Source organism: Necator americanus, chromosome III (assembly GCF_031761385.1).
Source record: "Necator americanus strain Aroian chromosome III, whole genome shotgun sequence".
Taxonomy (NCBI): Eukaryota; Metazoa; Nematoda; class Chromadorea; order Rhabditida; family Ancylostomatidae; genus Necator; species Necator americanus.
The window spans coordinates 41,346,909-41,372,551 of NC_087373.1; the positions used below are offsets into that span (position 1 = coordinate 41,346,909).

The window sequence follows — 25,643 nt, forward strand, 5'->3', positions numbered from 1 at the left end:
GTTTTCTACGATGCCTTCTAGTGCAGCGCGCCGTCTTTGCACGCATAGCGTCCCTTACTGCCTATCGGGGCAGTCCGAATTCATTTTCGACGAATCGCAGGGCGGAGGCGGCGCAAGTGGTAGAACGTTGCAAAAGACGGCGTCGTTCAAAAGAGCATTCTGGAGGCGGCTATTTGCAGTGACGCAGGGAGAGATGAGCGGAACTACCCCCGTCTCCATAATTTACGACCCCATATACGGATACTCCACCTGAAATCCGTACCACCACCATTTGTGGAGTGATGCCTTTAAGCAGCCGCTCGTGTGGATGTTCAGACTTTCTGAAGAAGGCACGCTACCAACTTGAGGCAAATGTGTAAGGAAATTGATACGCGGATGAGTCAGAGGTGTAATGCTAGACATGCAGTGGCCATGGTTATGAAACGGTTGCGACGTCTTACTTTTCAGGACATCCACTAAAGTTATTGCGCACCAACCCGACGCCGGTGAACCCGTCGCGCCCATTTCATAGTGATCTGACGCCGGCGCACCATTTCGACGCCAGTGGACCCGTCGCACCCCATTTTTAGAATTTCGTTTCACACACACACAGATATATATATATATATATATATATACATACACATACACATACACACACTACAGATTAAGCCCGTTATTATGTAGCATGATCATGATCATGATTCTTTATTTTGTCACACATGATATAAGCTTGCTAATAAAACAACTGTGCAAATAGATAATAAATGCTATATAATAACTGGCTTGGTCTGTCACGTGTGTGTGGACGTGTGTGTGTGGTCATGTGTGGGTGTGGGTGTGTGTGTCACGAAATTCGAAAAAGGGGGTGCGACGGATTCTCCGACGTCGGGTTGGTACGCCGGCGTCGCATTGCTATAAGATGGGGTGAGGCGGGTCCTAGGCGTCGGATTGGTGCGCAATAACTTCGTGTGCATATCGCAGGTGGATAGTGTTACTATTTTCGTTTCGTAACGATGGCCAGTAACCGCGTTGGACTTTATCTCTATGACTCGGCATGTCAAACAACAAACATCTTACCAACCTGAGGCAAACGTGCTCCTTGCACGTTTACCTCAGGTTGGTAGGATGCCTTCTTTAAAAAGAGGAAACACCCATGCAAAGGGCTGCTTTAATAATAGCCAACACTTTGCATGATCTGAAGTGGAACTATCTTTATCAGTACGATTATGTTGTTCACGTCATTCTATGTTGAAACATAATTCTGTGATAACTGTTGAGGGAAATCAGGAGGAAAACCTATACTTCGAGAAATGCTTTCACTTGGTGCCCATGTTATATTGGTATCAATTGAGTGTTTGGAACTGAAGTTTGAATATTTCCCGAATGTGGAACTGGCCCGTTTAGAAAGAAAACTACGATATCTTTCGCCTTTATTTGTTATTATAAAAGGAGGAAGAAAGCGTTGTTTGAATGACACTAATCTAATTTCACAGAAAATTCCACTACTATTAGTTTTCATTGATCAGTGAAAGGAAGCGAAGCGAACATCATAGGAAGTCTGAAGTCCGGCTTTAGGCGGACGTTCAGACTTGTGTTTAAGATAAAAGTGTAGTAGTGTGGGACTTCACTGAATCGCATTCTTAGTTCTGGAAGTCTTGTCTTCCTTTTTTTCTCTTTGTAGCTTTAGCTCACATATCATATCATAGATCTTCTAAGGCTAGTGACTTTAGAGCCTGACTGACATAGTTATTCACTTCCAGAAATAAGAGCGCGGTTAAGGCCCATCCCTCAACTACATTTTCCCTATATTTAGCAAATCTACTTGGTAGATACGCTCTATTTTTCATTATTAGTAAGTTCTTGTCGTTGTCACGAAGAAGAGAAGAAGGTAGATCTCCTCTTCCAATGTGTTCACTACTGCCTCATGTAGGTGTAGTTCCACTACAGCATACCAATTACCATTTCCTCATGGCATCGTTGGTGCTGCTTGTATGGTTGACTACATTAGAAAGCAAAGTGATGAAGAAACTACCGCAAGATCATCATTGGAGCTGTGTACTTTGGTGCATTGGAACTGAGTAGTTTCGTGATGGGACCATGGCACACTGCAACAAACAACAATAGCGAAGCACGAATTTTGTTTCTCTTGTTTTTGTTTTCCTCTGCTTCTGAATCCAACTGTAAATACGCTAACCTGCTTTTCCATTCATAAAGTTCTTACAATTCCGCATCGACTGTTTATTTTCCATGCTTCTCATTTTAAGAACTTAACGTTGCTCACAAGCCAAACTTCCTGCGTGGAGATACTTGTTCCTGTGAAATAATAAAAATAGAAACGAGCAGTTGCATGCGTACGATTGTTTTACTTCAAAGAATACTACAAACTAACTAAATCCCAGTAAAATTTGTCATCCAAAATATCGAGAGAATAATTATTAGAATTATTGCCCTATCGTGACAAATTATGAATGTGATTCAAATTCAATTCACTGGATAAGGTAGTCGAAATGATATGTGTGAAGAGAATCTCTTTATCATCGTGAACCATATCCCTGAGGTTTCACCACGGCAGCTTACATTATGAGCCATAATTTGCATTTTTGGGGATGGTCTGACGAGTTCGCATAGATTTCACCACACGGGTCCCGTAAATCTGGGTTCTGTAAGTATGATTTGCTCATACTACTGGGATGATTTTCGTCCTCGCTTATGGTTTCCGTTTAAGCTTGTCAGGTTTGCTTTTCTTTTCATCCTTTTCTTTTTTCTTGTCTTCTCGAATGTTCATACATTTACCTCTACGTAGCGAACAGCTCTCGAAACGAAAATGCGCATCACATTATGAATCTGATTTGAATTCGTTGGCTAAGGTAAAATGACGTACGCTAAAAGAATCTCTGTAGCACTGTAAACTTAATTCTTGATTTTTCATGACAGCATCCCATTTTATAGAGTTTTCATTATACACTGAGTTTTATTCCTCGAAACCTTCACTGTTTGATATTTCTGTTAGTGAAGCTCCATATCTAATGTTTTGGTTTGCGCTGAATAAACAACCCATCTCTTTTAGTTGACTATTTGATCCGCTTACTATTCGTTCGGGTTTTATTTGCGATCAGATACTGTGACTTCACTTCTATGTGCTCTTCGTACCTAGTTAATTCTTTTTACGAGCGTTGTTTCTGTTGACTTTTGTTCCGTTCGTTCTGCTGACGGCCACTAATCCACTATCTACCTTTTAGTTGTTTCTAGGAGCCTAGACATCAAAGATAAACACTGCAATCCTCTTTGGAAGGTTTTCCACTCCACAAAAGCCTTTTTTTTCTTTCAGACATGTGTTCGCCAAATGTGCACACTTATGTGGAAGAAAAATCTTTGAAATCGAGTTCGCTTTTCCATGGTGAGAGATGTTTAACGACCTTTCACATATCTTCATTCTTTTTTGGCTTTTGACTTCCTGAGTCCAAGCTGTATTTCTTCGGTTGTAAATATGCACCTGCATTAAGTACTTTCGTTCGTTTGGTCGCTAGAATGTTTGAACTTCCATTAGTTGTGATTTGAAACTTTTAAACGATTTAGTCGCTGTCAGTTGCAACGCATATCATGCAGAGAAATGCCTGATCTGTTTATATCGGAAACAAAAAAAAAGGTCGTAGATGCTTGTGTACATTTTGCACCACTACACAATGGGTGCTCCGTTGGTTTTTTTAGCACCAACCACCTGACAGTGTGGTAAGTTGTTAGGCAGTTTCTCATTCATTTCGTTATCTGTTTGAAACGAATCCCATTTCCTTTTGTGACAACAGTTACTTGTAGACTTATGGATGAGCTATCCATAGTGACGGTTAATTCGCAACGAATTCAAATTTTGAATTTCGTACTCTGTCTCTCCACATATCGTTCTGTGTGTAAGTTATTGTACCAACATTTTGACAACCAGTTAATCCATTGAGTTGCGGCAAAGAAATCTATGCTTTTTTTCACAATCACCCAAGAGTTCACAGTCGTTTGCTGATTTGTTTGATTTGTTTTATGGGGTCTTTGTTTACAAAAGTAGGACCTTTATGAGCGGTAAAGCTTACGACGTTACATACAACGTTCGCTCAATTTCTGGGTAAGAGCGGTTATGACCTTTCACGCTTAAGAGTTGGATTTCGAGGGGATGTTTGTAAAAGGTTTAGATCCTAGCGCTTCGCATGTTAGTGGACACATCGTTAAATATCGACCTCAAAATGATTGTCTCAACTTTCGTCCGAGAAAACTCTTAATCCTACACAAAAACCACTAACAATATGAGCTCAAATCCGTTTGGGAACTCGCATACCGTGATATTTGGATCTGGCCCAGTAAAAGACATGTAGCGAAATCCATCAATCGATGGACATTGGCAGGGATCGAGTTGTTGACCGTCACATACCTACACTTTCCCGATCGCTTGTTAAAACTGGAAATCGCGACATACGCAGCACGTCAGTTTTGGTGTAGTGCTCTTGTGCTGATACGCCGTAACTTTCTCCTTACGTAGGTGATCAACAACTCGATCTTTACCCAATGTCCATCGATTACTATTCGCCTCTATCTTTTTCTTCTCTTTCACTAGTAAGAACTATCCCTATTATTTTCTAGTTTCGGTTTTTGCCTTCAACATTTTTGAGCTTTCCCTCCACGTGTTGTTGTCGTTATTTTCTTTTCTTTGCCTCTTTTTTGGTGGAATTCTTAACTCTTATGTAAACTTCTTCGATTTTTGACGTTATTGTTAACTTCGAATCTGTTGTCGTTCTTGCAGAAACCAAAGCTATTATTTGTAGTACCCGTTTTTTTCTTATTCCCATAAAACGTTAATCATCTACGTGCAGGATCGTTAACGCATCGTCACATGGCTAATTTTGGGTGCATTGATCGCTGACGAAGAATTTTAGTATTCCTTTGTCGATCTAACTGCTGATTATTGTCAGTACTATTTGATCACGACTTCATCATGAACGGTTGCCGTCCAGGAGAGTTTATGACGCCGCCATTCGTCGGCACCGTACCTCACACCGTCATCGAAAGAAGATCTGCTGAACGAAAGTGTGAGTTTTGTATTGTGTATTCAAACTCTTCACGTATTTGTTGTGGTTTGGTAGTAAGAACTGCTGTAGTACCTGCGGAAGCATTAGGACCAGCATGAAGATACTGGATTGTAATCTAGGATTTCGTACCATATGTAAAGCCTTCCTGTACCAGTGAGAAGATGTTGATAGCTCTGTCAATGAAAAATGCTTTCCCCTACTGATTCGTTCACAGCTTGCACAGGAAATATTGCGAAACAAAATGCTACGCGTCGAATATAGAAATTTTTCCACGGCATCCATTAAATTTATTGCATTCGTGAATGAAATTCACAACGTAACAGATGCGTTTTCTTGCATGGAAACTTAATAAAAAGCTACAGAGCTGACCAGCGTTTTTTTTTTCCCGCTGAAGGAGCTTTTCCGCTCCTTCTTTTTACGGCTCTTTCCGTGCACGAAGTCGTGCAACTGCACTGACTATCTCATATTTGGCAGCAGCTGCAGTAATTAAACCTTTAGTTTTCGCATCATCATTACGGCGCAAAGAGAAACGCGAGTGTTTCTGAGACTAACAAGCTGATTTCTTTCACCGTGACTACAGTGTCTTCTTCGCGTTGCTCTTCCATTTTTGAACTCTCTTTACTCGACTCTTCTTACTTGCTTCTAAATTCCTTAAGAGAAATTGGTGCTTCCCTCTCTATCACCGTAAAAGGGTATGCACGGAGCAATTAACTGTAAGACGATGCTCACGTGGTGAAATAGTTGAAATATGACTCCGTACTAGATTTTTTCACGGTAAATGTATATAGTTGGTGAAGCATAAACAATTCCTGCACTAACGCTCCGCATTTCGAAACGACCTATAGCTTTGACTCCATTCTTTGGAAGCATAGTAGTAAACTAGCAAAGTAAGGATTTTTCTACAGCTTATCAGTCTAGGATTCTCATCTTTGTGTTTGGATAAGCGATATAAGAAAGAATTTCCCTTCCGAATTGATGTTTTGTGAAATTGCACTGCCGAAGTTCCTCAAGGAGGAGTTGAGCATTTTTGACTAGTCAATCACCCGTTATTTAATTAGTTGAATGGACAGAATTCCAGTCTGTATCTGTTCACATATTTTAATAATTTCTTGTTTTCAGAAATAAACGCGTGGTACAATCTCATAGTTTACATTTCTACATTTGTACATATTTATATCACTATGTAATTGTGTATGGCAGGCTTTTTGCTGCATCCAAATTTTAAGTAAAGTTGTCCTCATGTTCCGCCGAACTTCTTGGGAACAAGCTACGGTAATTTATCCCATTTTTCCAATTTGTATGCTTATTTCCAGGACACAGTTTCAAAAAACTGAAAAATGTTGTCTCCGTATCTTATTTACATATTTTTTTCTGTTTTAATAGGAGTTCTCGTCTTTTCCTCTTCTCAGGAGTTATAACTTGAAATGACTGTCTGTTTTATCGGCTATACACTCACTCTCTTCTTTGAGAGAGCCGTTGGTTGAGTGCGTGAGCCGCAGGGCTTTTTCATTATTGGATCGCAGCTGAATGTGTTAGTAGCGTAAAAACATGTTTGTTTTTTTACGAATTCGATTTTAACTGGGATGACAGCTGTCCATGTCCGTACCCGATCATTTTGCAGTTTGTGATGTTCGCGGCCGGTCGTAGTTGTGCGTTTTTTTTCTACTTGTTATCTATAATGAACTGGCGAATCGACTATTTTCTATCATGCGCAGCGAACAGTTTCATGCACTTTCTGTAATTCCGTCACTAAGAACTCGTTTTGATGTTGAGTGTATTCACTAATTCGTACCTACCTACTCATACCTGCGGACAGTAATCCCTTCATTAAAGGTGGCCTCAGTCATTTGTATCGCCAGGGAACACTTTCAGAAAAAATGTTTTCTCTTTCAAAAGGTTTCCTAAAGAGTGGGAATCCTAAAAGAGTTTGGAAATAGTTGTCTACCGTATGTGAAGTGAAACACCAAACTTCAATCAGAGAAAGGTAAAGGAAGAATGCAATAACTTCCCATTTTCCAAGATCATTCTTTCAAATTACAATTACAGCTAAGAAGTAGTTGAAAATGTACTTGACCCGAGCTGTTTCACCCCTATTTGCTTCCTCATGTTTGTTGGCATGCTAAAGAAGCTACTAGACAAATTTTTCGAACTTCTTTTTTTACTCTCTGTGACATTTAAGATCTTATGATATTAATATATTAGATATTAATATAGACTTTCAAAGAGTCCTAGTTGCTTCCTTTGAACAACACTTTCTTTCAAGGAAACATCTTATTTATTCAATTCGGTCAAATAAAATTTGGTTTGAAAGACGAAAAAAGACAAAACAAAACAAGGTGATTGTTTCGGCGTTCTGTGTTAAAACTTCTGCCACTGTTTCTATATCTTGTTTTTCTTTTTTTCAATTCGTAGAGTTTAGGTCGAAATTGGTTGAAAAAAAATTGTTTGTTCTGGAATTCTAGTAGTTTGTTGGGCTAAGAAAATCCCCTAATTGATGCTCCATCCAGAAAAAATGATGTTTATCATCTTTTTGTCGCATTCGCGAACTTTGAATATCAATATCTTGACTTTAGAGTGTGTTTACAACTACAAAGGTAAAATATGTTTTTTGAGGTTAAGGCTCTAAATTATTGTGCTGCTCGGAATGCGTTTTAACCACGTTTCCACTCTTTCGATCGAGAATCGTCTAGCTATAGTGGACACAAGTAGGCATAGCGCAGTCGGTAGGAGATTTTGTTCCGTCTGCACTATCGATCGGTGGTTCGAGTTCAAGTTCTAGTGCTCACCAAGCCTTTCATCCCTCGGGGGTCGATAAATTCTTACCAGACTTGTTTTCGAGGATAAAAACACTGACTTGACACATCGAATTCTTACCAGACACATTGGTTAGCCCCTCCCCCAATTCACTGTGTAGACTAGCGTAGCTTTTAGGCCGAGAATTTATTGTCTATCCATCTATTTTTATTTTTGGCGTAGAGTTTGCACATCAAATAAGAATATTTCCATTAATTATGTTAACACAGAAAAATTGTCCGGACTCTACTGCTTCCATACAATTGTTTAAAGAATTCTGTCACCATGTCAGAGTTTGTTCAGTGTTACCGCATAAGTATTTATATAACGTGCTTCCCACTCAGTTGAGACTATAGTAACTGAGTGTTATATGTTTTTTTTTTCAGTTTAGCAACACAATCTTTTTCCGCTGGATGATTGAAGAAGTGGTTTACCTGTTACACAGTCATTTAACATGAACCTGAATTCATAAAATCGATGTATTTACTTAGTCTTCGGCTGATTAGATTCCAAAGCTTCCTTTGATCCAAATATCTTCATTTAGTACCATGGATATTCACTGGGCCACATGTTATCAGATTTACGGAGTGAATTACGGTTGTGAGCCTTTAAACTGTGGCCAACTATTATAGTTGCGAGTTTTATGCGCTCTGCACTCACCAACTCCATGAAGGCACAATCCTTGTTTTCGTTGAGATAGTTAGTTTTCTAGAGATCTATTCCTTTTCCTTCTATTATTTACTGGTGCCCTTTGGTGATCACAATTATCAGTCAGATCCTGCTATCCGCACATTTATCACACGCATGAAAGCAGTTTCGGGGATAATTTACGGGTACGGAGCAATTATACTGCAATCACACTCCGGACACTTTTTCACCCGACTGCACGCTTAGCATCGACGGAACATTGCGCGTTGTGTTCTTGTGGAACTAGTCGTAGTGCTTGAGAATCTTGTTGCGCTTCGGTAGGTTTTTCATCCATGTTAGGGTCTTGTTACTTTTCCGGAAACACTACAAAACTATTTCAAAGTGCGGAACGAAGGTCGTTCGTACATGACCTGGAAGAATTTCTTGAGTGCAACTCATTGCAAATAGTTGCTGCTAATTTTTTTAGTCCTACAGCAAAAATGTTGGTAATGAACACTGACGTTTACTTGTCGTAAAATTCTTGAACTGCATTTTCGTATAAAAGAAACTGTTGCATCGAATTGGAAACACGATTATTAACAGCTTGTGATTCGATTTTCTTCACGCTTCACTCTTGCGGTTTTGAAGAATTTTCAAGATACTATTATTTTGTGCCTTTTTTGTTTGTTTTTCCTACTCAAAATTTCTAAGAAACTCTCTTTTTGGTTTTTTACTCAGTGATCTCAAGCTTTGAAGAATTATTTCAAAAAAAGAAAAGGATCGACTTCCCTATTTCGTTAAAATCGAAATTGTTCTTCAATTCTTAAATTTCTCTCGAAAGGCATTGAAAGCAGCACCATCACCATTAGTGGCCCGATATTCCACGCATTTTAGAAATTTGATTTAGCCGTTGGGAAAATGTCAAGCGTTGACATCTTGCAGCTGGCGCTTTTTTTAAAAAAATTCTTACGACCATTAAAAACGATAAGCGAGAGCGAAATCATGACACTTCGCAAGATGTGTATTTTTCAGCTGCTTTGTTTCACAACTGAAACTTTGAAACTCTTTTTGAACTCTGAGTAATTCACGTCATTTTTACACTTAAAAAGTATTCAAAATTCGGCTTCAAACTCTGCTTTGGTACCAACATAATATAGACACAGTTTAAAAGCAATACCCAAAGTATATTTTGTCCTCCTGCTTTTCCCCAACAGTTATCACAGGATGATGTTTTAACGTAAAATGACGTAAACAACATTATCTTACTGTTAAAGATAACGTCCCTCGTCAGGTCACGTAAACTGTTCGCTACTATTTAAAGGCAACATATCACGAATCTGGATTTCAGGTGGAGTATCCGTGTACGGGGTCGTAGAGTATGGAGACCAGGGTGGTTCCGCTCATTTCTCCCTGAATCATTGCAAACAACCGGCCCCTGAATGCTGTTTTCTACGATGCCTTCTAGTGCAGCGCGCCGTCTTTGCACGCATAGCGTCCCTTACTGCCTATCGGGGCAGTCCGAATTCATTTTCGACGAATCGCAGGGCGGAGGTGGCGCAAGCGGTAGAACGTTGCAAAAGACGGCGTCGTACAAAACAGCATTCTGGAGGCGGCTATTTGCAGTGATGCAGGGAGAGATGGTAGGGACTTCCCCCTTCCCCATAATCTACTACTCCGTATATGGGTATTCCACCTTAAATCCGCACTACCTCAGATTTGTGGTATGCTGCCTTTAAGCAGCCGTTTGCATGAGTGTTTCCACTTTCTGAGGAAGGCATGTTGCCAACTTGCGGCAAACGTGCAAGATTCGACGCCGTTGGACCCATCGCACTCCATTTTATAGCTATCTGACGTCGGTGCATACATACATACATACATATACATATACATGTACATATACATATACATACTTGCATACATACATACATGCATATATACATATACATACACATACACATTCACATTCACATATACACATATACACATATACATACATACATACATACATACGCATACATACGCATACATACGCATACATACGCATACATGCGCATACATGAGCATGCATACGCATACATGAGCATACATACGCATACATGAGCATACATACGCATACATACGCATACATGAGCATGCATACACATACATGAGCATGCATACGCATACATGAGCATACATGAGCATGCATACGCATACATGAGCATACATGAGCATACATACGCATACATGAGCATACATACGCATACATACGCATACATACGCATACATACGCATACATGAGCATGCATACGCATACATGAGCATGCATACGCATACATGAGCATACATGAGCATACATGAGCATACATACGCATACATACGCATGCATACGCATACATACGCATACATGAGCATGCATGAGCATACATGAGCATGCATACGCATACATGAGCATGCATACGCATACATGAGCATACATGAGCATACATGAGCATACATACGCATACATGAGCATACATGAGCATGCATACGCATACATGAGCATGCATACGCATACATACGCATACATGAGCATACATGAGCATGCATGAGCATGCATACGCATACATGAGCATACATGAGCATACATGAGCATGCATACGCATACATGAGCATACATGAGCATGCATACGCATACATGAGCATACATGAGCATACATACGCATACATGAGCATACATGAGCATACATGAGCATGCATACGCATACATGAGCATGCATACGCATACATGAGCATACATGAGCATACATGAGCATACATACGCATACATGAGCATGCATACGCATACATGAGCATGCATACGCATACATACGCATACATGAGCATACATGAGCATGCATGAGCATGCATACGCATACATACGCATACATACGCATACATACGCGTGCATACGCATACATACGCATACATACGCATACATACGCGTGCATACGCATACATACGCATACATGAGCATACATACGCATACATGAGCATACATGAGCATGCATACGCATACATGAGCATACATACGCATACATACGCATACATGAGCATACATGAGCATGCATGAGCATACATGAGCATACATACGCATACATACGCATACATGAGCATGCATACGCATACATACGCATACATACGCATACATACGCATACATACGCGTGCATACGCATACATGCGCATACATACGCATACATACGCATACATACGCATACATGAGCATACATACGCATACATACGCATACATGAGCATGCATACGCATACATGAGCATACATGAGCATACATGAGCATGCATACGCATACATGAGCATACATGAGCATGCATACGCATACATACGCATACATACGCATACATACGCATACATGAGCATACATGAGCATGCATACGCATACATGAGCATACATGAGCATGCATACGCATACATACGCATACATACGCATGCATACGCATACATACGCATACATGAGCATGCATGAGCATACATGAGCATGCATACGCATACATGAGCATACATACGCATACATACGCATACATGCGCATACATACGCATACATACGCATACATGCGCATACATACGCATACATACGTACGTACGTACATACATAAATACATACATAAATACACACATACATATACACACACACACACACGAAACCCTTTCTCTGGAGCCATTGTCTATGGTTTACTTAGTATTTTAGTATCTCTATGAGTTTTTGCAGTAATTGGACATATGTTGTCATTGTTTATAGCTGCGTTTAATTCGCTTTCTGTTATCACCTGTTAGCCTTCCTTATTGTGCGTTTCTTTTAATTATTGCTGTCGACTGGATTTTGAATTGGATCGAGTTTATGAGGAAATGATTGTGAATTTCAACTGTAAACATTGTAACTTTGCTTAACATGCGTATGTGCGAATATCTTCCTCCATAGAGGGTTGACCGATCAAAATCTTTGGTGACAATTTTGGGGATCTTCAAAAGTTCTTTCTGTCAATAAAGCTAATCTCGCACTGGAAAATTTAGATTCTGTCTGATCTTAAAGCTCACCACATGTTCAGTGCATATCACAAGCAAATGCAGATTATGGAAAATGGACTGGGTTCTTGTCAAAACTAATTGGTCTAATTTGGATCTATATATGTATGTAGCTGTTCGCTGAAATCGATGCATATTGCAATCCAATGCAACAATAGAGAACAACGAAGTATAAGACTTTTTTTCGAAAAAAAAGTGTCTGGCTGGCTAAGGTTGAATTAAGAGCATCACCGATTCCCCCACATTTTAGTGGTCAAGTCGTAGCTTTTGTGAATTCGTTCGACGAAATATATTGGGATTCACGGACGGGGAGAGTTGTGCTCTGCGACATTTTCCAGAAGTTTGTATCCTCACACCTTTTGCTGTCCCCCATACTTTTTCATAAATAAGCTATGCATCATGTTACACAGCGACAGAATTTAAAACCTGCCCCTGAGGACGATTAATTAAAAATTAAACCAGCAATGCTTGCAAAGAATGGGAGACGCGCTTCGTATTTTAACCCTGGTAGTGTTATTTGTTAAAATAAGAGCAGAAAAGTGAAATTATTGCTTGTTTGTGTGATCTCTGCGCTTGTAGATGTTTTCCACTAACACTGATAATTAATACCTGTTCGATTTCTATCCGACCTATCTACTAGGTTTGTTTAGAAGAAATACAGCAGATTGCTAACCTTGTGCGCACGATCGAGTTCGGGCATTTGTGCATACATACATTGCCAATTCGTACCAATGTCTTTTATTGAGGGTGACAGTAAAAACCGTACTACAAAGAACACAGTGTTAAGACATTACTGGCTAGAAACAATAGAAGTTTGAAGGGCGCAGTCGGTTAGAGGTCCGTTGTAGCCACACGGTCGAGGGTTCGAAACCGCCCTAGTGCAAACCAAGCCCTTCATCCCTCTGGGGTCGATAAATTGGTACTAGACTTGTCTTGGAGGATAAAAACACTGATTTGATCATCGGCTGGCCCCCGCAAGTCATTGTATAGGCCAACACGCGTTTCAAAACCTCATCGATTACGAATTCCAGTAAAAACGCGTTGGCGCATCCCAAGTAGATTGATACGCCAGTGACTTTATCCTTATCCTTTTATTTTGGGAGATGCTTTCGCTTTTCCCGGAAAAAGAGAAGTCTTTTAAAGTGTTCCTCAACGTTTCTTTTATCAGTTCAAATCGCCTACAGCAATTTTCACGTTGAACTTGTACCACCTACATTCCAACTACATTATACTAACGGTTAGCTATCGTCAACGTCTTAATCACTGCGGGGTCACTCGGCAAAACAGTCCTTCCCTTAGGTTTCGCGCTCACAGTTTGTTCCTTTCCGTCAACCTTTGTCTCTAATTCCTCTCATTCTTGCTGATACGAAAGGTCGTGTGATGTGAATTCGTTCTGCCATGCTCTTACGATATTGATAGTAGAATTCTCGAAGACTAGATAGATTGTTCGCAGTTCATCAAGGATTTCTTTTATTCTGTTGCCACCCCAAACACTAAAAACATTGCTTGCATTACATTGTATTATCTGATCTTGTTCACTTTCCCATTAGGTTTCGCGCTCACAGTTTGTTCCTTTCCTTCTGGATTTATAATGATCTTTCAAATAGTTTTAGTGCTAAAGTCTTTTTGAGAAATAATCCCCATCTAGATTAGAACGAACTCCTTTTTTATGCCATTTGCTTATCCTTTTGCAGGTCTAAGCAATGGAATGTTGGTAACCTATGTAATGCTTCTGTGAAAAACCGTTGAGTGTACTTATTCGCCTCATTTAGCCGTTCGTTGGCATTCAAATACAGATAATAAATGAAAAATTTCGACGGAATTTCCTCATTAGTGCATGTTTCTTGATTTTTTTTTCCCGAAGAAGTTGTAATGCATTTTTTTTTTTGATTTTTTCCGATGAAGTGATGTAACATGTCCGTTTTGGCCGCATAGTTTGTTGTCTGTTGGTAACGATTGAGTTGCCTCTCCGAGTTTTATTTACTTAATTTTTCGCTCGCAAGGAATCTAATGAGTGTGATTAATATCTTGAGCAGCTGTGGGTCTTTTTAAAATTTGCAATCGAGCAGTTCCTAGGACTCTACGTTATCAAGCATTAAAATTTGTGTTACCTACTAATAATACTCTCATTCTTCTGCAGTAGTTAATTTTTGGAGCAATGACTATGTTAGTGGCCTCGGCAAAATTGTTGTTCGGCTCTGCAACTAGCCGAAAACCGAGTTCATATGCGAATACGGACATATTCATATGCGAATAATTCGTATTGCACAATTGAGCATTTTGCTTGCATAGCGGCTTTGTAGGTGGTAGCACGTGGTGGTGTCGTGTAATCCATGCAGCTTAACAGTCGCTCGATGTTCAGCTATGCTTCTTTAAATTGTTCAAGCACCATTTTATTTATTATTGTTTGTCTAGATCTTCGTAATTATTGCGAAAAGTGAATACGTATGTTTAGGATTAATGAGTGTTTTCCGGTGTGCAAGGAGTTGGCAGCCTGGCTTTTTCTCGTGGTATCACCCCTTTCTGTGGCACATGCACGTTTTTGCTCTGTACCAAGACGTTGACACAAGTTTATTGTTCTTTCTCTTCTCATTGAACGTTAACTACCTGTAAATGAAATTACATCTTTAAAGAGTTTTTTTTTAAACTCAACTTTAAGTTTTAAGAAAAATCAACATCTTCTAATCGATTGATAGGTTAGCATTTTTCACACCAACGATTTCTGCGAACCTCAAGCAAAACTTTCTATTTATCAAAACAAAAGAAACCAATTTTATGTGGAATGAGCGGAACAGAAACCAGCGCCGTTGGAACATTTCCCACTGTCTTTTCATAGCAATATTTGTCGTGACAATCGAGAATCAACACCTTCTTGTCCCCTAAGTAAACTCCACACTTGTCAGTCGTGTAAACAATTTTTTGGGAGTAAATAGTAGAACAGCTCCGTAGAGTGCCGCTTTTAATTGGGGTCGTCGGCGATTTTTCGACTCGTTATTCCATACGCGCATGTATGTCCGTCGCCCTTCTTGACATCAGCGACAGCGTTTTCGACCAGTGATTTTATGGGATCAGATTATTCTTCAAAAGTTTCTCTGCGCCTTTTCGAACATATGATATGAATTTATGGTTTCCTTTTAATTTGAAATTTTTCGGGGTTATCAACGTTACCACAGGGGGACTCGTTTATAATAGCTCTGAATTACGTTAGTCACATCATCTGTCTGTTCACCTTTTTGTCTTAGTGAAATTGTCGCTCTGATCCTTTTCAGAGTAATGTTTTCCTTTTCAATCGAAATAGGGCTATTTATTTTTGAACGAGTTTTGGTTTTGTCTTTTTATGTGCCTTTTTCACAACTTTCTTATCATATTTAATTAGTTAGTCAGCAAATAGTCGGATTCTTGAATTAGCGCAGTTTTCTACGTTGTTATCTTGTCTTATTTTGCTAGGCTATAGCTTACATCATCAAAATAGTTCATATCTACATATATACTGAGCATAAGTTGTCTATAATTGTCCTAAGTTCTGGTCTGGATAGAAGAGGAACAAATTGAGGGAAAGTGTGCTAATGACGTATTTCACCCACTCGATCTAGATCTCATTTAGATCAACCAATTCCTCAATGAAAGACCATTGCTGAAAGTTTCGCGATTCTCGAGAACCAATCTCATCAATGCGGTTTTCCAACGTTGTTTCTCCAATTTTCTCTTCTCGCTCTTTGCTGTCCCTATCACTAAACGCAACTGTCAAATAAAAATAGTATCGCTGTATCAATTCCACATTTCATCTATTTCAATGGCTACTTCAATCCTTGCTGGTTTCACTTTTCCAGTGACAACTCTCCAGTAAATCGAGCTTTTGATTTCCAAGATTGCAGAAAAGTTACATTGCTTTTTTCTCCTTATTATTTCCTTGCCTTTGAAGTGCGAGAGTGTTGAAATGCTAAATGACATTTCGAAACTCACGAAGTTTACAACGTTGAATCCTTCCGTAAGCATCAGAAGCTGCCCCATCTTCACAGCTGTAGATGCGTCGCGGATTGCCCCTGTTCTAGAACCCGTAATAAGTAGAATCGTTGAGGAACGGCTGTTACCAAGGCTGTTTTGCACGCCTTTTTCTGGACTAGTAGGGAGGATTGAGTGTGATCACACTCATACTGGTGAACACGCTCGTACCCCTCTATTCCTGTACGGATACGAACATCAATTTTGTAATACTCTGCATTTAATTTGTTCATTATACCCTGTACGAAAAACTTATGATCTCATGAACGAATTTGTATATTCTAATATTGCATATTCTAATATTCTTGTAGAACTCATGTAGAACTTCCATGGAAAACCTTTTATCAAAAATGTGGCTCAGAAAAAAAAGTTGAGTGAAAAGGTGCTTTATTTACGTTGTGGTGGGAACAGGCAAGGTATGAAATGTGTCTAGGGGTCTTTTCTTTTCTTCCATCAGCTACTTCTCTTCCACCCACTCCCGCGTTTTTCTATATGATGCATCTTGAGTGCTATTTACTTTGTTATTCATAATAGTTTGTCATTCTACTGTTATGAATGACTGGAGCATTACGAACGATGAACCATCCCACTCAACGATGGTGGAAGGCGAGAGAAGCCGGCCAACCTTATGATTCAGACTGTGTGCGACCATCGACTGACAACCTAACTGAAATTTGTTGTCAGCAGGAGGTTGCAACACTCGCCTATGTTTACCCTAGTTTTCAGTGTTTTCTTTTTTGCTTCTGAACCGAATCACGCTTATTTTTCACTCGCGCCGTGAGAGGCACTGTCTAGACGCCAGCCCGACTTCATCACGGCCAACCAGTTTCGCCCTCGCCATTTAATTGTGTTCGACCATCACCAGCAACATTGATCGCCACATTGGTTAATTATCATTGCACCTTGCCAATGTTGTAAAACTGTGTCGTCTCATTTTCTTCGGTTTTTCTTAGGTATCTTAATAGTTTCTATGCTTAGTAGAATTATATGTTACACTGACTTTTGATTTTGATTATTTGATTTTCATTTGACCTTAGCCTTCGTTCTCGATGATTTCATAAAAGATTTGGTTTACTTGACTTAGTCAGCAGTCTGGCCTGCCGCGGTTACCCGCATCTTCGATGTCGTCCTTGAAAATAGCTCTATTATTCCATAGCTTGCGAGACTTGATTTCACGTCTTTATAGAGTTAAAGAAACAGTAATAGATGCCTCGAATTTATGCAATGTTTTCATTTATGTTCAAAATCTTTTTTTTGTTTTTATCAAGAAATCCTATTCTTGTTTGGTTTAATAATGTGAATAATGTGTATCGAACATAGGTAATCTCTCGAATTAAATTTTTTTGCGAAAACATACACTAAATCAACTTACAAAACAAATTACCAAAACGAGAAATGATTGTGAAAAAATTTGCACAAAATGTAAAGGTTAGCATAAAAAGGAAGAATTTGCTAGAAATATCTATCAAAGTGATGTCCCCAACTTTTGATGTATGCATAGTTATTCTTTTATCCCTCTATCCACTTGGAATGTTTTTTGATGTTATTTTGGTCAATTTTTCATGAATGGTTGATTTTGTTTTCCAATACTGCTGTCATCTGAGTTGAAATGATATTGAGTGCGGCCTATCTAGTAGACGAGTTCGGGGAACGGTAAACAAAGTCTCACTGGATTCTCCACGAATTCCTCCGAAACAACACGTGTGCAGTGGACAGCCTGAGGAGACGCAATTAGGCCTCGCTAAAAATGGGGAGAGTTGTCGAAATTACGGAATCAGTTTAAAAAATGTATTTAATAGTACATGATATTTTGTGTTGTGGTGCTAAGAGAGGGGAGCGAATTTTGTGTAGATGTTACCTTGGAAATGTATACTGTATACTGTGTATACTTATCAAATGGACTTTTTTCTTCCAAGGAATCGGAAATACAGAAGGTCCCTCTATTAAACACCTATTTACCACCCACACGACCAGCACCAGTTCTATCTTTCAACTTCTGAAATAAGCAAGTTTTCTACATTTTCATATATGTAATGTGACGTGAAGGGAGGGTTTAGTGTAGCGATTAGAGGTTCCGTTTCCTTCACGATCTATCGGAGGTTCGAATCCGCCCTAGTGCTCACCAAGCCTTTCTTCCCTCCGGGGTCGATAAATTGGTACCAGACCTGACTGGAAGGATAAAAACACTGACTTGACGCATCGGCTAGCCACCGCAAGTCATTGTATAGGCCAGATACACGTTCGTAAACCTCAAACGATTCTGAATTGAAGTGAACGTGGGGGCGCATCCCAAGTGGATTGATTAACGCCAGACACTTTATCCTTTACACTTTATTAATGTGACCTTTATTATTATTTATTTATTTATTTATTAATGTATCAATTATTAATGTGATAGAAGTTGAGTTATTTTTTGAATACGTTAGAGGCATATTCAAACATTGAGTTGGCATTCCCTTCTCTTCAGTTTTCCCTTTTCTGCTGAAAAAGAAAATAAAATGACGAAGTGAAAATGAACCAGAAAGAAATTTTTAAGCTGTTAGTTGAACCCTTCAAAACCACTATGTTCTCATTCGTTTCTCGATCATTTCTTGAAATCTGATTCAATTTTGAAGCACTTTGAAGATCTATCACTCTTTAAGGAATACATCTTTTCTTTTTTTGAGATGCTAGTCTTTGATTCCGACAGACCTGAAGGAATTGGAGATTTGTGATTTTTCTTTTTTTTTCTTTTTTTTTGCTGCAAAATTCATTCCTCTCAATTGAACTCTGCCGAATTTCTTACCCTTGAAACATCATAAAATTCATAAAGTCCGAAACATTTTTCTGCATATGTATGACTCACCCATCTGCCTCCTCACCCCGCTAGTTTCTCGAATTTCGATTTCTACCTGTCGTTACGTCTCATTACGAAAACCCATTCCATGAAGGTAATGAGGAACACCTATTATCGTTCACACCCCCTTTACCGATCATTCGTTTGTGCAGCCGTTATCTAAATCGCCATCTTCGCTTGTTCTAGCTCGCTTCGTCTTCGCTGCGCCGTCTTTGAGGTAACTGCAGTCTATCTTTGCTAACGTGTTTTTTTTCTCTTTGCAGTAACTGGATTCGAAATGAGATGCTATCGAAAGCGTTCTTTTAGGCGCGAAATTACATCTATATTCTCTTCATGAGTAATTTTTGGGAAAGTCTTCGTCCCACTGTGGCGGCAAAATAATCTGTTTCAAAATAATCTCTATTTATTGTCAGTTATGGTATTGTTCTGTTCAAGCACGGAAATATACGGCGGTAGGTGAGAGCGATTGGTAATCGCAAAACTATGCACTCACAGCTATGTGTCGCGACTGATTATTTGGAATTTTTCCCTAGTTTTGCTTTTAATCTGTGCCTACTATAATGACATCAACTGTTGCCGGGTTGAATGTCTTCAATTGCCGCAAATCACCTGTGGACGAACGAGAAGTAGGCCACAGTACTTAGATGCGTTGAGCGATGAGATAATTTTTGCAATTGTGATTTCTGTTTCTTTCTCTTCGCCAATGTAGGTCAACTAAATGAGTTTCGAAGCAAGAACGCACGAGAGTTAGACGTTTACTTGGGATCTAGGTCAAGAGTTCGCTTTAAGTTAGCTCCGATTCCAATTTTGTTGATAAACTTTCGAAGTTAATCGAAGCCTGCTACTGTATTTATTATTGTTACTTTCATTATTATTGTAGTTATTTCTTGAAATTGTCATTTGCCTTCAATCCTATGGCCAGTTAAAAATTATTTCTTGAGTATAAAGTTGTTGTACAATGCAAAAACTATCATGTTTTTTTCGTCTCTTTTCAACCGTTAATTAACTATTTTCGCACCATTGCGTATTCCTATTGTCTTGTTCTTCTTTCCTTTTTTGAAGTTCATGTAACAGCTTTTGTTGTTAATAAAGGAAACCCGTGATGTCAGGTCTCTTCGAAATTCTTCTTTTTATGCAGTTGAAGTAAATGTCTGTACGTTGTAGTCCTTCAACAATGATTACCTGCGATCTGGGCCTCCGAAAAAACCGCATAGGCATCCGTTTAACATCTAATTAGTGGCCACACGATTGCTCATTGAAAACTGGTCCCTAGCGAGCTCTTCTCGTTCTTTTTTTTTTAATGACAAGCTAACGATGTCGCTTTCCTGTTAACTTCGAGCGTTCCGGGACGCTATTTTCTACGACGAGTTCTACTGGAGCGCGTCACCCTTGTGCACGCGCGGCATCTTTCGGGCCATTTTTTACGGCAATTAGGAAGAAATAAGCGTTATCCCACCCGTTTCTGCAATCCACGACCCCGTATAGTCATTGGCCATCGGGAATCCATCCCACTCTAGATTCGTGAGGTGATGCCTTTAACGACAACAAAGGTAATGAAACATCCAAGACTTTAGTGGAATAATTGAATAGTAAGAGAGCACAGAAAATTATTTGCCTATTGAATTGGAATCTACGAACGCTAACCCCATTGTCCAATCCATTTCTAACGGAGAATCAGCTCTCGTTTAATGATTTTTCCAGGAGAGGACATCTGTCCTATCCATCCACCGACCACAACGCAGAAAAGCATCGAAATGGACCTCTGCTAACGAATAGTGCCGAAATTGTGGTCTTTCGGGGTCTCAATGGGTGGGGATTTAACTTCATTTGAAGTTTTTCGTGGACGTCAAAGTAACAAGTCTCCAAGTCGATTTTTTTTTCTCGCTCAGACGTCTCTCGTCTCCACATCTCAATCGGAACACGAATTCTGTCTTCATAGACTGTGGGACAAATTAATCTTAGTTCACTATGAATCTTTTAAAGCAAATGAAAACACAAAGTGATTTTTTTGTGAGAGTGGATCATTTATATTGATCTTTTCTTGATGGATTAGCTTCAAGCAGTTAAGGCGCAAGATCACCAACTTTTCATTGTCATAGGTTTTCAATTGTCAACTTCTAGACAGAATCCAGGGGGTTACGAAGAAGAAACGCGGCTTTTTGGGGCAATAAGGGATAAAAAAAAATTAAGGGGTTTCATATGTAAGATAGAAATTGCCCCTAAGTCATGCAAACTGTTGTGCTAAGTGGTCAATAAAATTCATCTTCATCTGACAAGTTTTATCTAAATCGTTCAATGTGTACGACACCAACATTTCGCTAAAAATATCCAAATCGACATCTTGCAAGGGGAGCTTAGAGCTAATTTAACCGAAAATCCTGACCTGATATAAATCTCATAATATAAAAAAGGTGGTACGGAATTAATTATGCTACAGCTGGACAGCTTCACGTAGAGTAAAATCAATTCTGACATCAAGATATACGCCTTCTGAATGATTTCGACTTCGTCCTGGAGCACTGAGAAGTTAATCTCGACACTCTAGAAAGGAGTCCGAAATTATCAAGAAACCAGAAATTAAAAAAAAAACTCGATGTTGGGATCACTCCAACATCCTTTTTGTGTTAAAATGACCCAAAGAGTAGATGTACTACATCTCCCATGTGTGTGAAGCGAATCCAGTAGGGTGAGGTCCGCCGATCGATAGAGCCTCGAGTCGGCGAGTCACGTCGTTAGCGCGAGATTTTGCACCCTCATTCTCTTGTTTGAAAAAGCCATTAAGTCATTTGTAACTGACTTTGACTTTACACTTCAAGGATCAGCTATCCACATATGTCTCTCAAGTCGTCTTACTGCTGGTTTTTTGGATTCGGAGTTAACTCTCTTTTGTTCTCAGCTCCTATTATTTCGATTACTGACACATGTTTCCTAAATGGAAGTATGAGAGCAAATCCTTTGTCCGCGGTTTGTTTGTCGTTAGTTTTGGCAAGCTGGAAATGGTCAAGTGGGATTTTCGGGCGCCTCTCGCTCATTTTCCTTCCAAGCCAAATCCGACTGGCTGGTGTCCAAACTTTGCTAGATCGATACTAGCCTTTTTTTTTTAGCGACCTTCCTGTCCTTCCATAATGTTGTCATCCTCGAACTGAACACATCTCTAACTGGATCGAATAAACCTTCTGCCATCGAAAACTTAGAAAGCTTATTTACGAGTAACCGTGCTGTTCAGTATGATGCTACGTAGTAACCTTCATTTCCCTTCCCTTGTCGCTTGTTAGTCTTATACAATAGGACTGGTTAGACGTTAATTGCAGAATTCACAGTAATAGTTCTTACTCAGATTTTTACGGATAATTTGACTTCGCCGTATGTTAGAACAAATACAACTGTCAGTTCTTCAAATATAATACAAGGCCATATTATAGAAAATGGCTTTCAAAATTAGATTTTGTTGGTTCAAATTTGTGCTGTGCTTCTATTCGTCAAATGTATGTATCATATGTAATGTAAACAAGTGGTGCATTTATATATTTCGTAAACATTTCAATCTAATACATTTATTTTCGCATAGTGACACTACATACTTCATGACTTGTTCAAATCTAATCTGTGTCCCTGCACATGAATTGTTTTGTCATAGGTGTTGTCTTTAAAACTGCGCCACGTGGAGCCACCCGTTGTGATTTTTGCCTACGTCGTCACTCCGTCACCAGTTTTGGCGATAACAACACCTCTTGCACCTCGTTTGCTAACAAAGATGCACATTCCCTTACTGCGTAGCTGCCGACTGACAATCCATTCATCCATACGTATAATTATATTGCCCGACTCGCGCTGTCACAGATGCGTTAGCGCGTTGCTTTGCGCCGTCATCCCCAGATATGTTAGCGGCGAGTTTTCGCACCTCACAGAAAGCGCATTCGCCGACTTTTTTTCGTGTTCTTGGGTTAATCACAGGCGATTATGCGATTGCTTCCAATCTATCTTACAGAAGGCACAGAAATTTCGTGTAATAAATAATTTTCACATTTGTTCCTGGTGTATTGTATTAGTTACATAAGGCGGTAGCACTTGGAAATTAGTATCTTGTAATAATTGGACAATCATCGTGAAAAAATAACTGAAGAAACATTGAATCTGTGTATCAAGATGTGAATCTTAGAATTCAAATCCGTGCCAAAGTATGTTAGACTTGCAACCAGCAGTCTTGTGCGTTCTTCTCGTTTCTTTTCCATCTTCCTCGTAGTAGTGATAATCTTGTTCCTTTGTGGTTCTTTTATTCTTGAGCTTATACCACTCTCCAAGTAATTGCTTCAACTTATCTATCCTTTCCAGAAAAAGTTAGCATTAAATTAGAGAGGCACTAAAACCCGTTGCCCGTTTAAGTCTACGTGCCTTCTTCACAAGAATATTTCCACCTTATTTTAGAAGTCTGGAATTTTTAATTTAGTTTAAAATTTTATTTTAATTGTTTAATTTTTAACCTTTATTTTTCTTTTTAGTCTTTTTTCATGTATACATTTCCATATATTTTTCTATTACTCCAAGTTTTTGTTGATGATGTTCTTTTTTTTCCACCCAACACATTTGTTCTTCTTTTTTTTGGGTGAATTGGCCTCTTCTGCTGTCAATTTGACAACTGGAAGTTGTCTTTTTGATGTGTAGGAACGGAATCGGTGTTTACCCAAAAATTGGGTATTGTGCGGTGTCGTCGGCTTCCCATCGGTATCTCCACCTTTCAATCGGTTGACTCAGCCTTCTCGTCAGAGTCCCGTTTTTCTGTGACTACCTCGTTAAAGGCATCACCCCACGAATCTGGAGTGGTGCGAGTTTCAGGTGGGTTATGCCTATAAGGAAGGAGTCGTAGATTATGGAAATAGGAGTCGTAGATTATGGAGAAAAGTGATTCCATTCATTTTTTCCTAATCGCCGTAAAAAATGGCCCGAAAGATACGGCTTCAAGCATTCCGGCGCGCTCTTTTCTACAACGAGTTCGACTGGAGCGCGCCAGCCGTGTGCACGCGCCGCATCTTCCGGGCCGTTTTTTACGGGAATTAGGAAGAAATGGACGGAATCACCCCCTCTCCATAGTCTCCCATCCCGTATACGAATACTCCACCTGAAATCTGCGCCACTTCAGATTCGTGGGGTGATGCCTTTAACAATAATCGTGACTCATCTTCGAACCCTTCACATGTGATCTGCTTGGTCGTGTTGCGTTTTCGGGTGCGATTTTGGGTGTGACCCAGCGATTAACAGGAAACGTTGACTAATTTGATTGTGTTTATCGACTTGTGAAAACGAGCGAAGTTCTTATTCTGGAAAACAAGTTCTCGATGTTGCTGTTTGATTTCCATAAAGTTGTTTTTAAATAAGTTTGAATACTTAAGTGAAGGAACGATGGAGGAAGAACGCAGCATGTATCGTTTTGCTTCACACTGACAGAACGATCTTCCATATACCATTGAACAGGGGGATTTTTCAAACGAAAATAAATCGAAGATTTCCTGAGAGTTTACCTCCTCGAACCCTCCTTCCTCTTGCAGACTACTGATCAATACAAAAAAGTTTCATTTCAACAAAGGAACGTGCACCATCCGCTATTCTTATGTAGTGTTGTTTTTTGCATAGTAATTTCGTGAACTTCAACTCTTATCGTATTATTTTCAGGTTACGAGACTCTCCTCTAGACTTGGAATTCAAATCCTTGTTTTAAAAACCTAATTAGCTACTTATTCGAAGCAGCAGTATGCATCGAATAGAATTCTTCAAGAAACAAACATGGAAAATGGGCATATATGTATGACTTAACGGATACTAAATTCTATTCACTGTCAAAAATGTGAAGACACCAAATTGTTTTTTTTTTTAGTTTGATTTGTGCCGGAGGATTTATTAAATTTCTTTTGCTGGGGACTAGACCGTGCGGTATCACAAAACCTCATAGAGGAAGTAACGACCTAAAATCCGGACTGTTCACGTTAGTAAACCACGTGTTGTCGAAAAATTCAGCCTCTTCGAGAGAAGATGAAGCCATCCTTTTCTCATCATTAGGATTAATTGAGTCTTTCATTCATCAAATTGCTCGAAGATTTACATAACTCGTTTTTCGCATCAGATGCATTTCTGTTACGTTCCTATTCGTTGTTGTCTATCACCAGCTGAGTCTTTAGTGTTCCAGCTAAATGTTTCGTGAGAAAATACTTGTAAAATACGAATATTCGAAAACAAATACAAAATAACGATAAATCAGATGGGACGGCGAGACGAGGAATATCCTGGCCGTCCGTTTCATCTTAC

The 25,643-nt window shown here is 39.4% G+C and overlaps 1 protein-coding gene across 1 annotated transcript in view; it reads left to right on the forward strand.

Moving 5' to 3' along the window:
- Window positions 1–2,672: 2,672 nt before the first annotated feature.
- Window positions 2,673–25,643, forward strand: part of RB195_012523 (uncharacterized protein) — a gene marked incomplete at both ends in the record, with an annotated part of 51,550 nt that continues 28,579 nt past the window's right edge. The window contains 3 exons of the mRNA XM_064194423.1: window positions 2,673–2,715; window positions 3,311–3,379; window positions 4,935–5,051. Of these exons, the coding sequence (XP_064052006.1) occupies window positions 2,673–2,715; window positions 3,311–3,379; window positions 4,935–5,051 (229 nt within the window). The remainder of the gene's footprint in view (window positions 2,716–3,310; window positions 3,380–4,934; window positions 5,052–25,643) is intronic.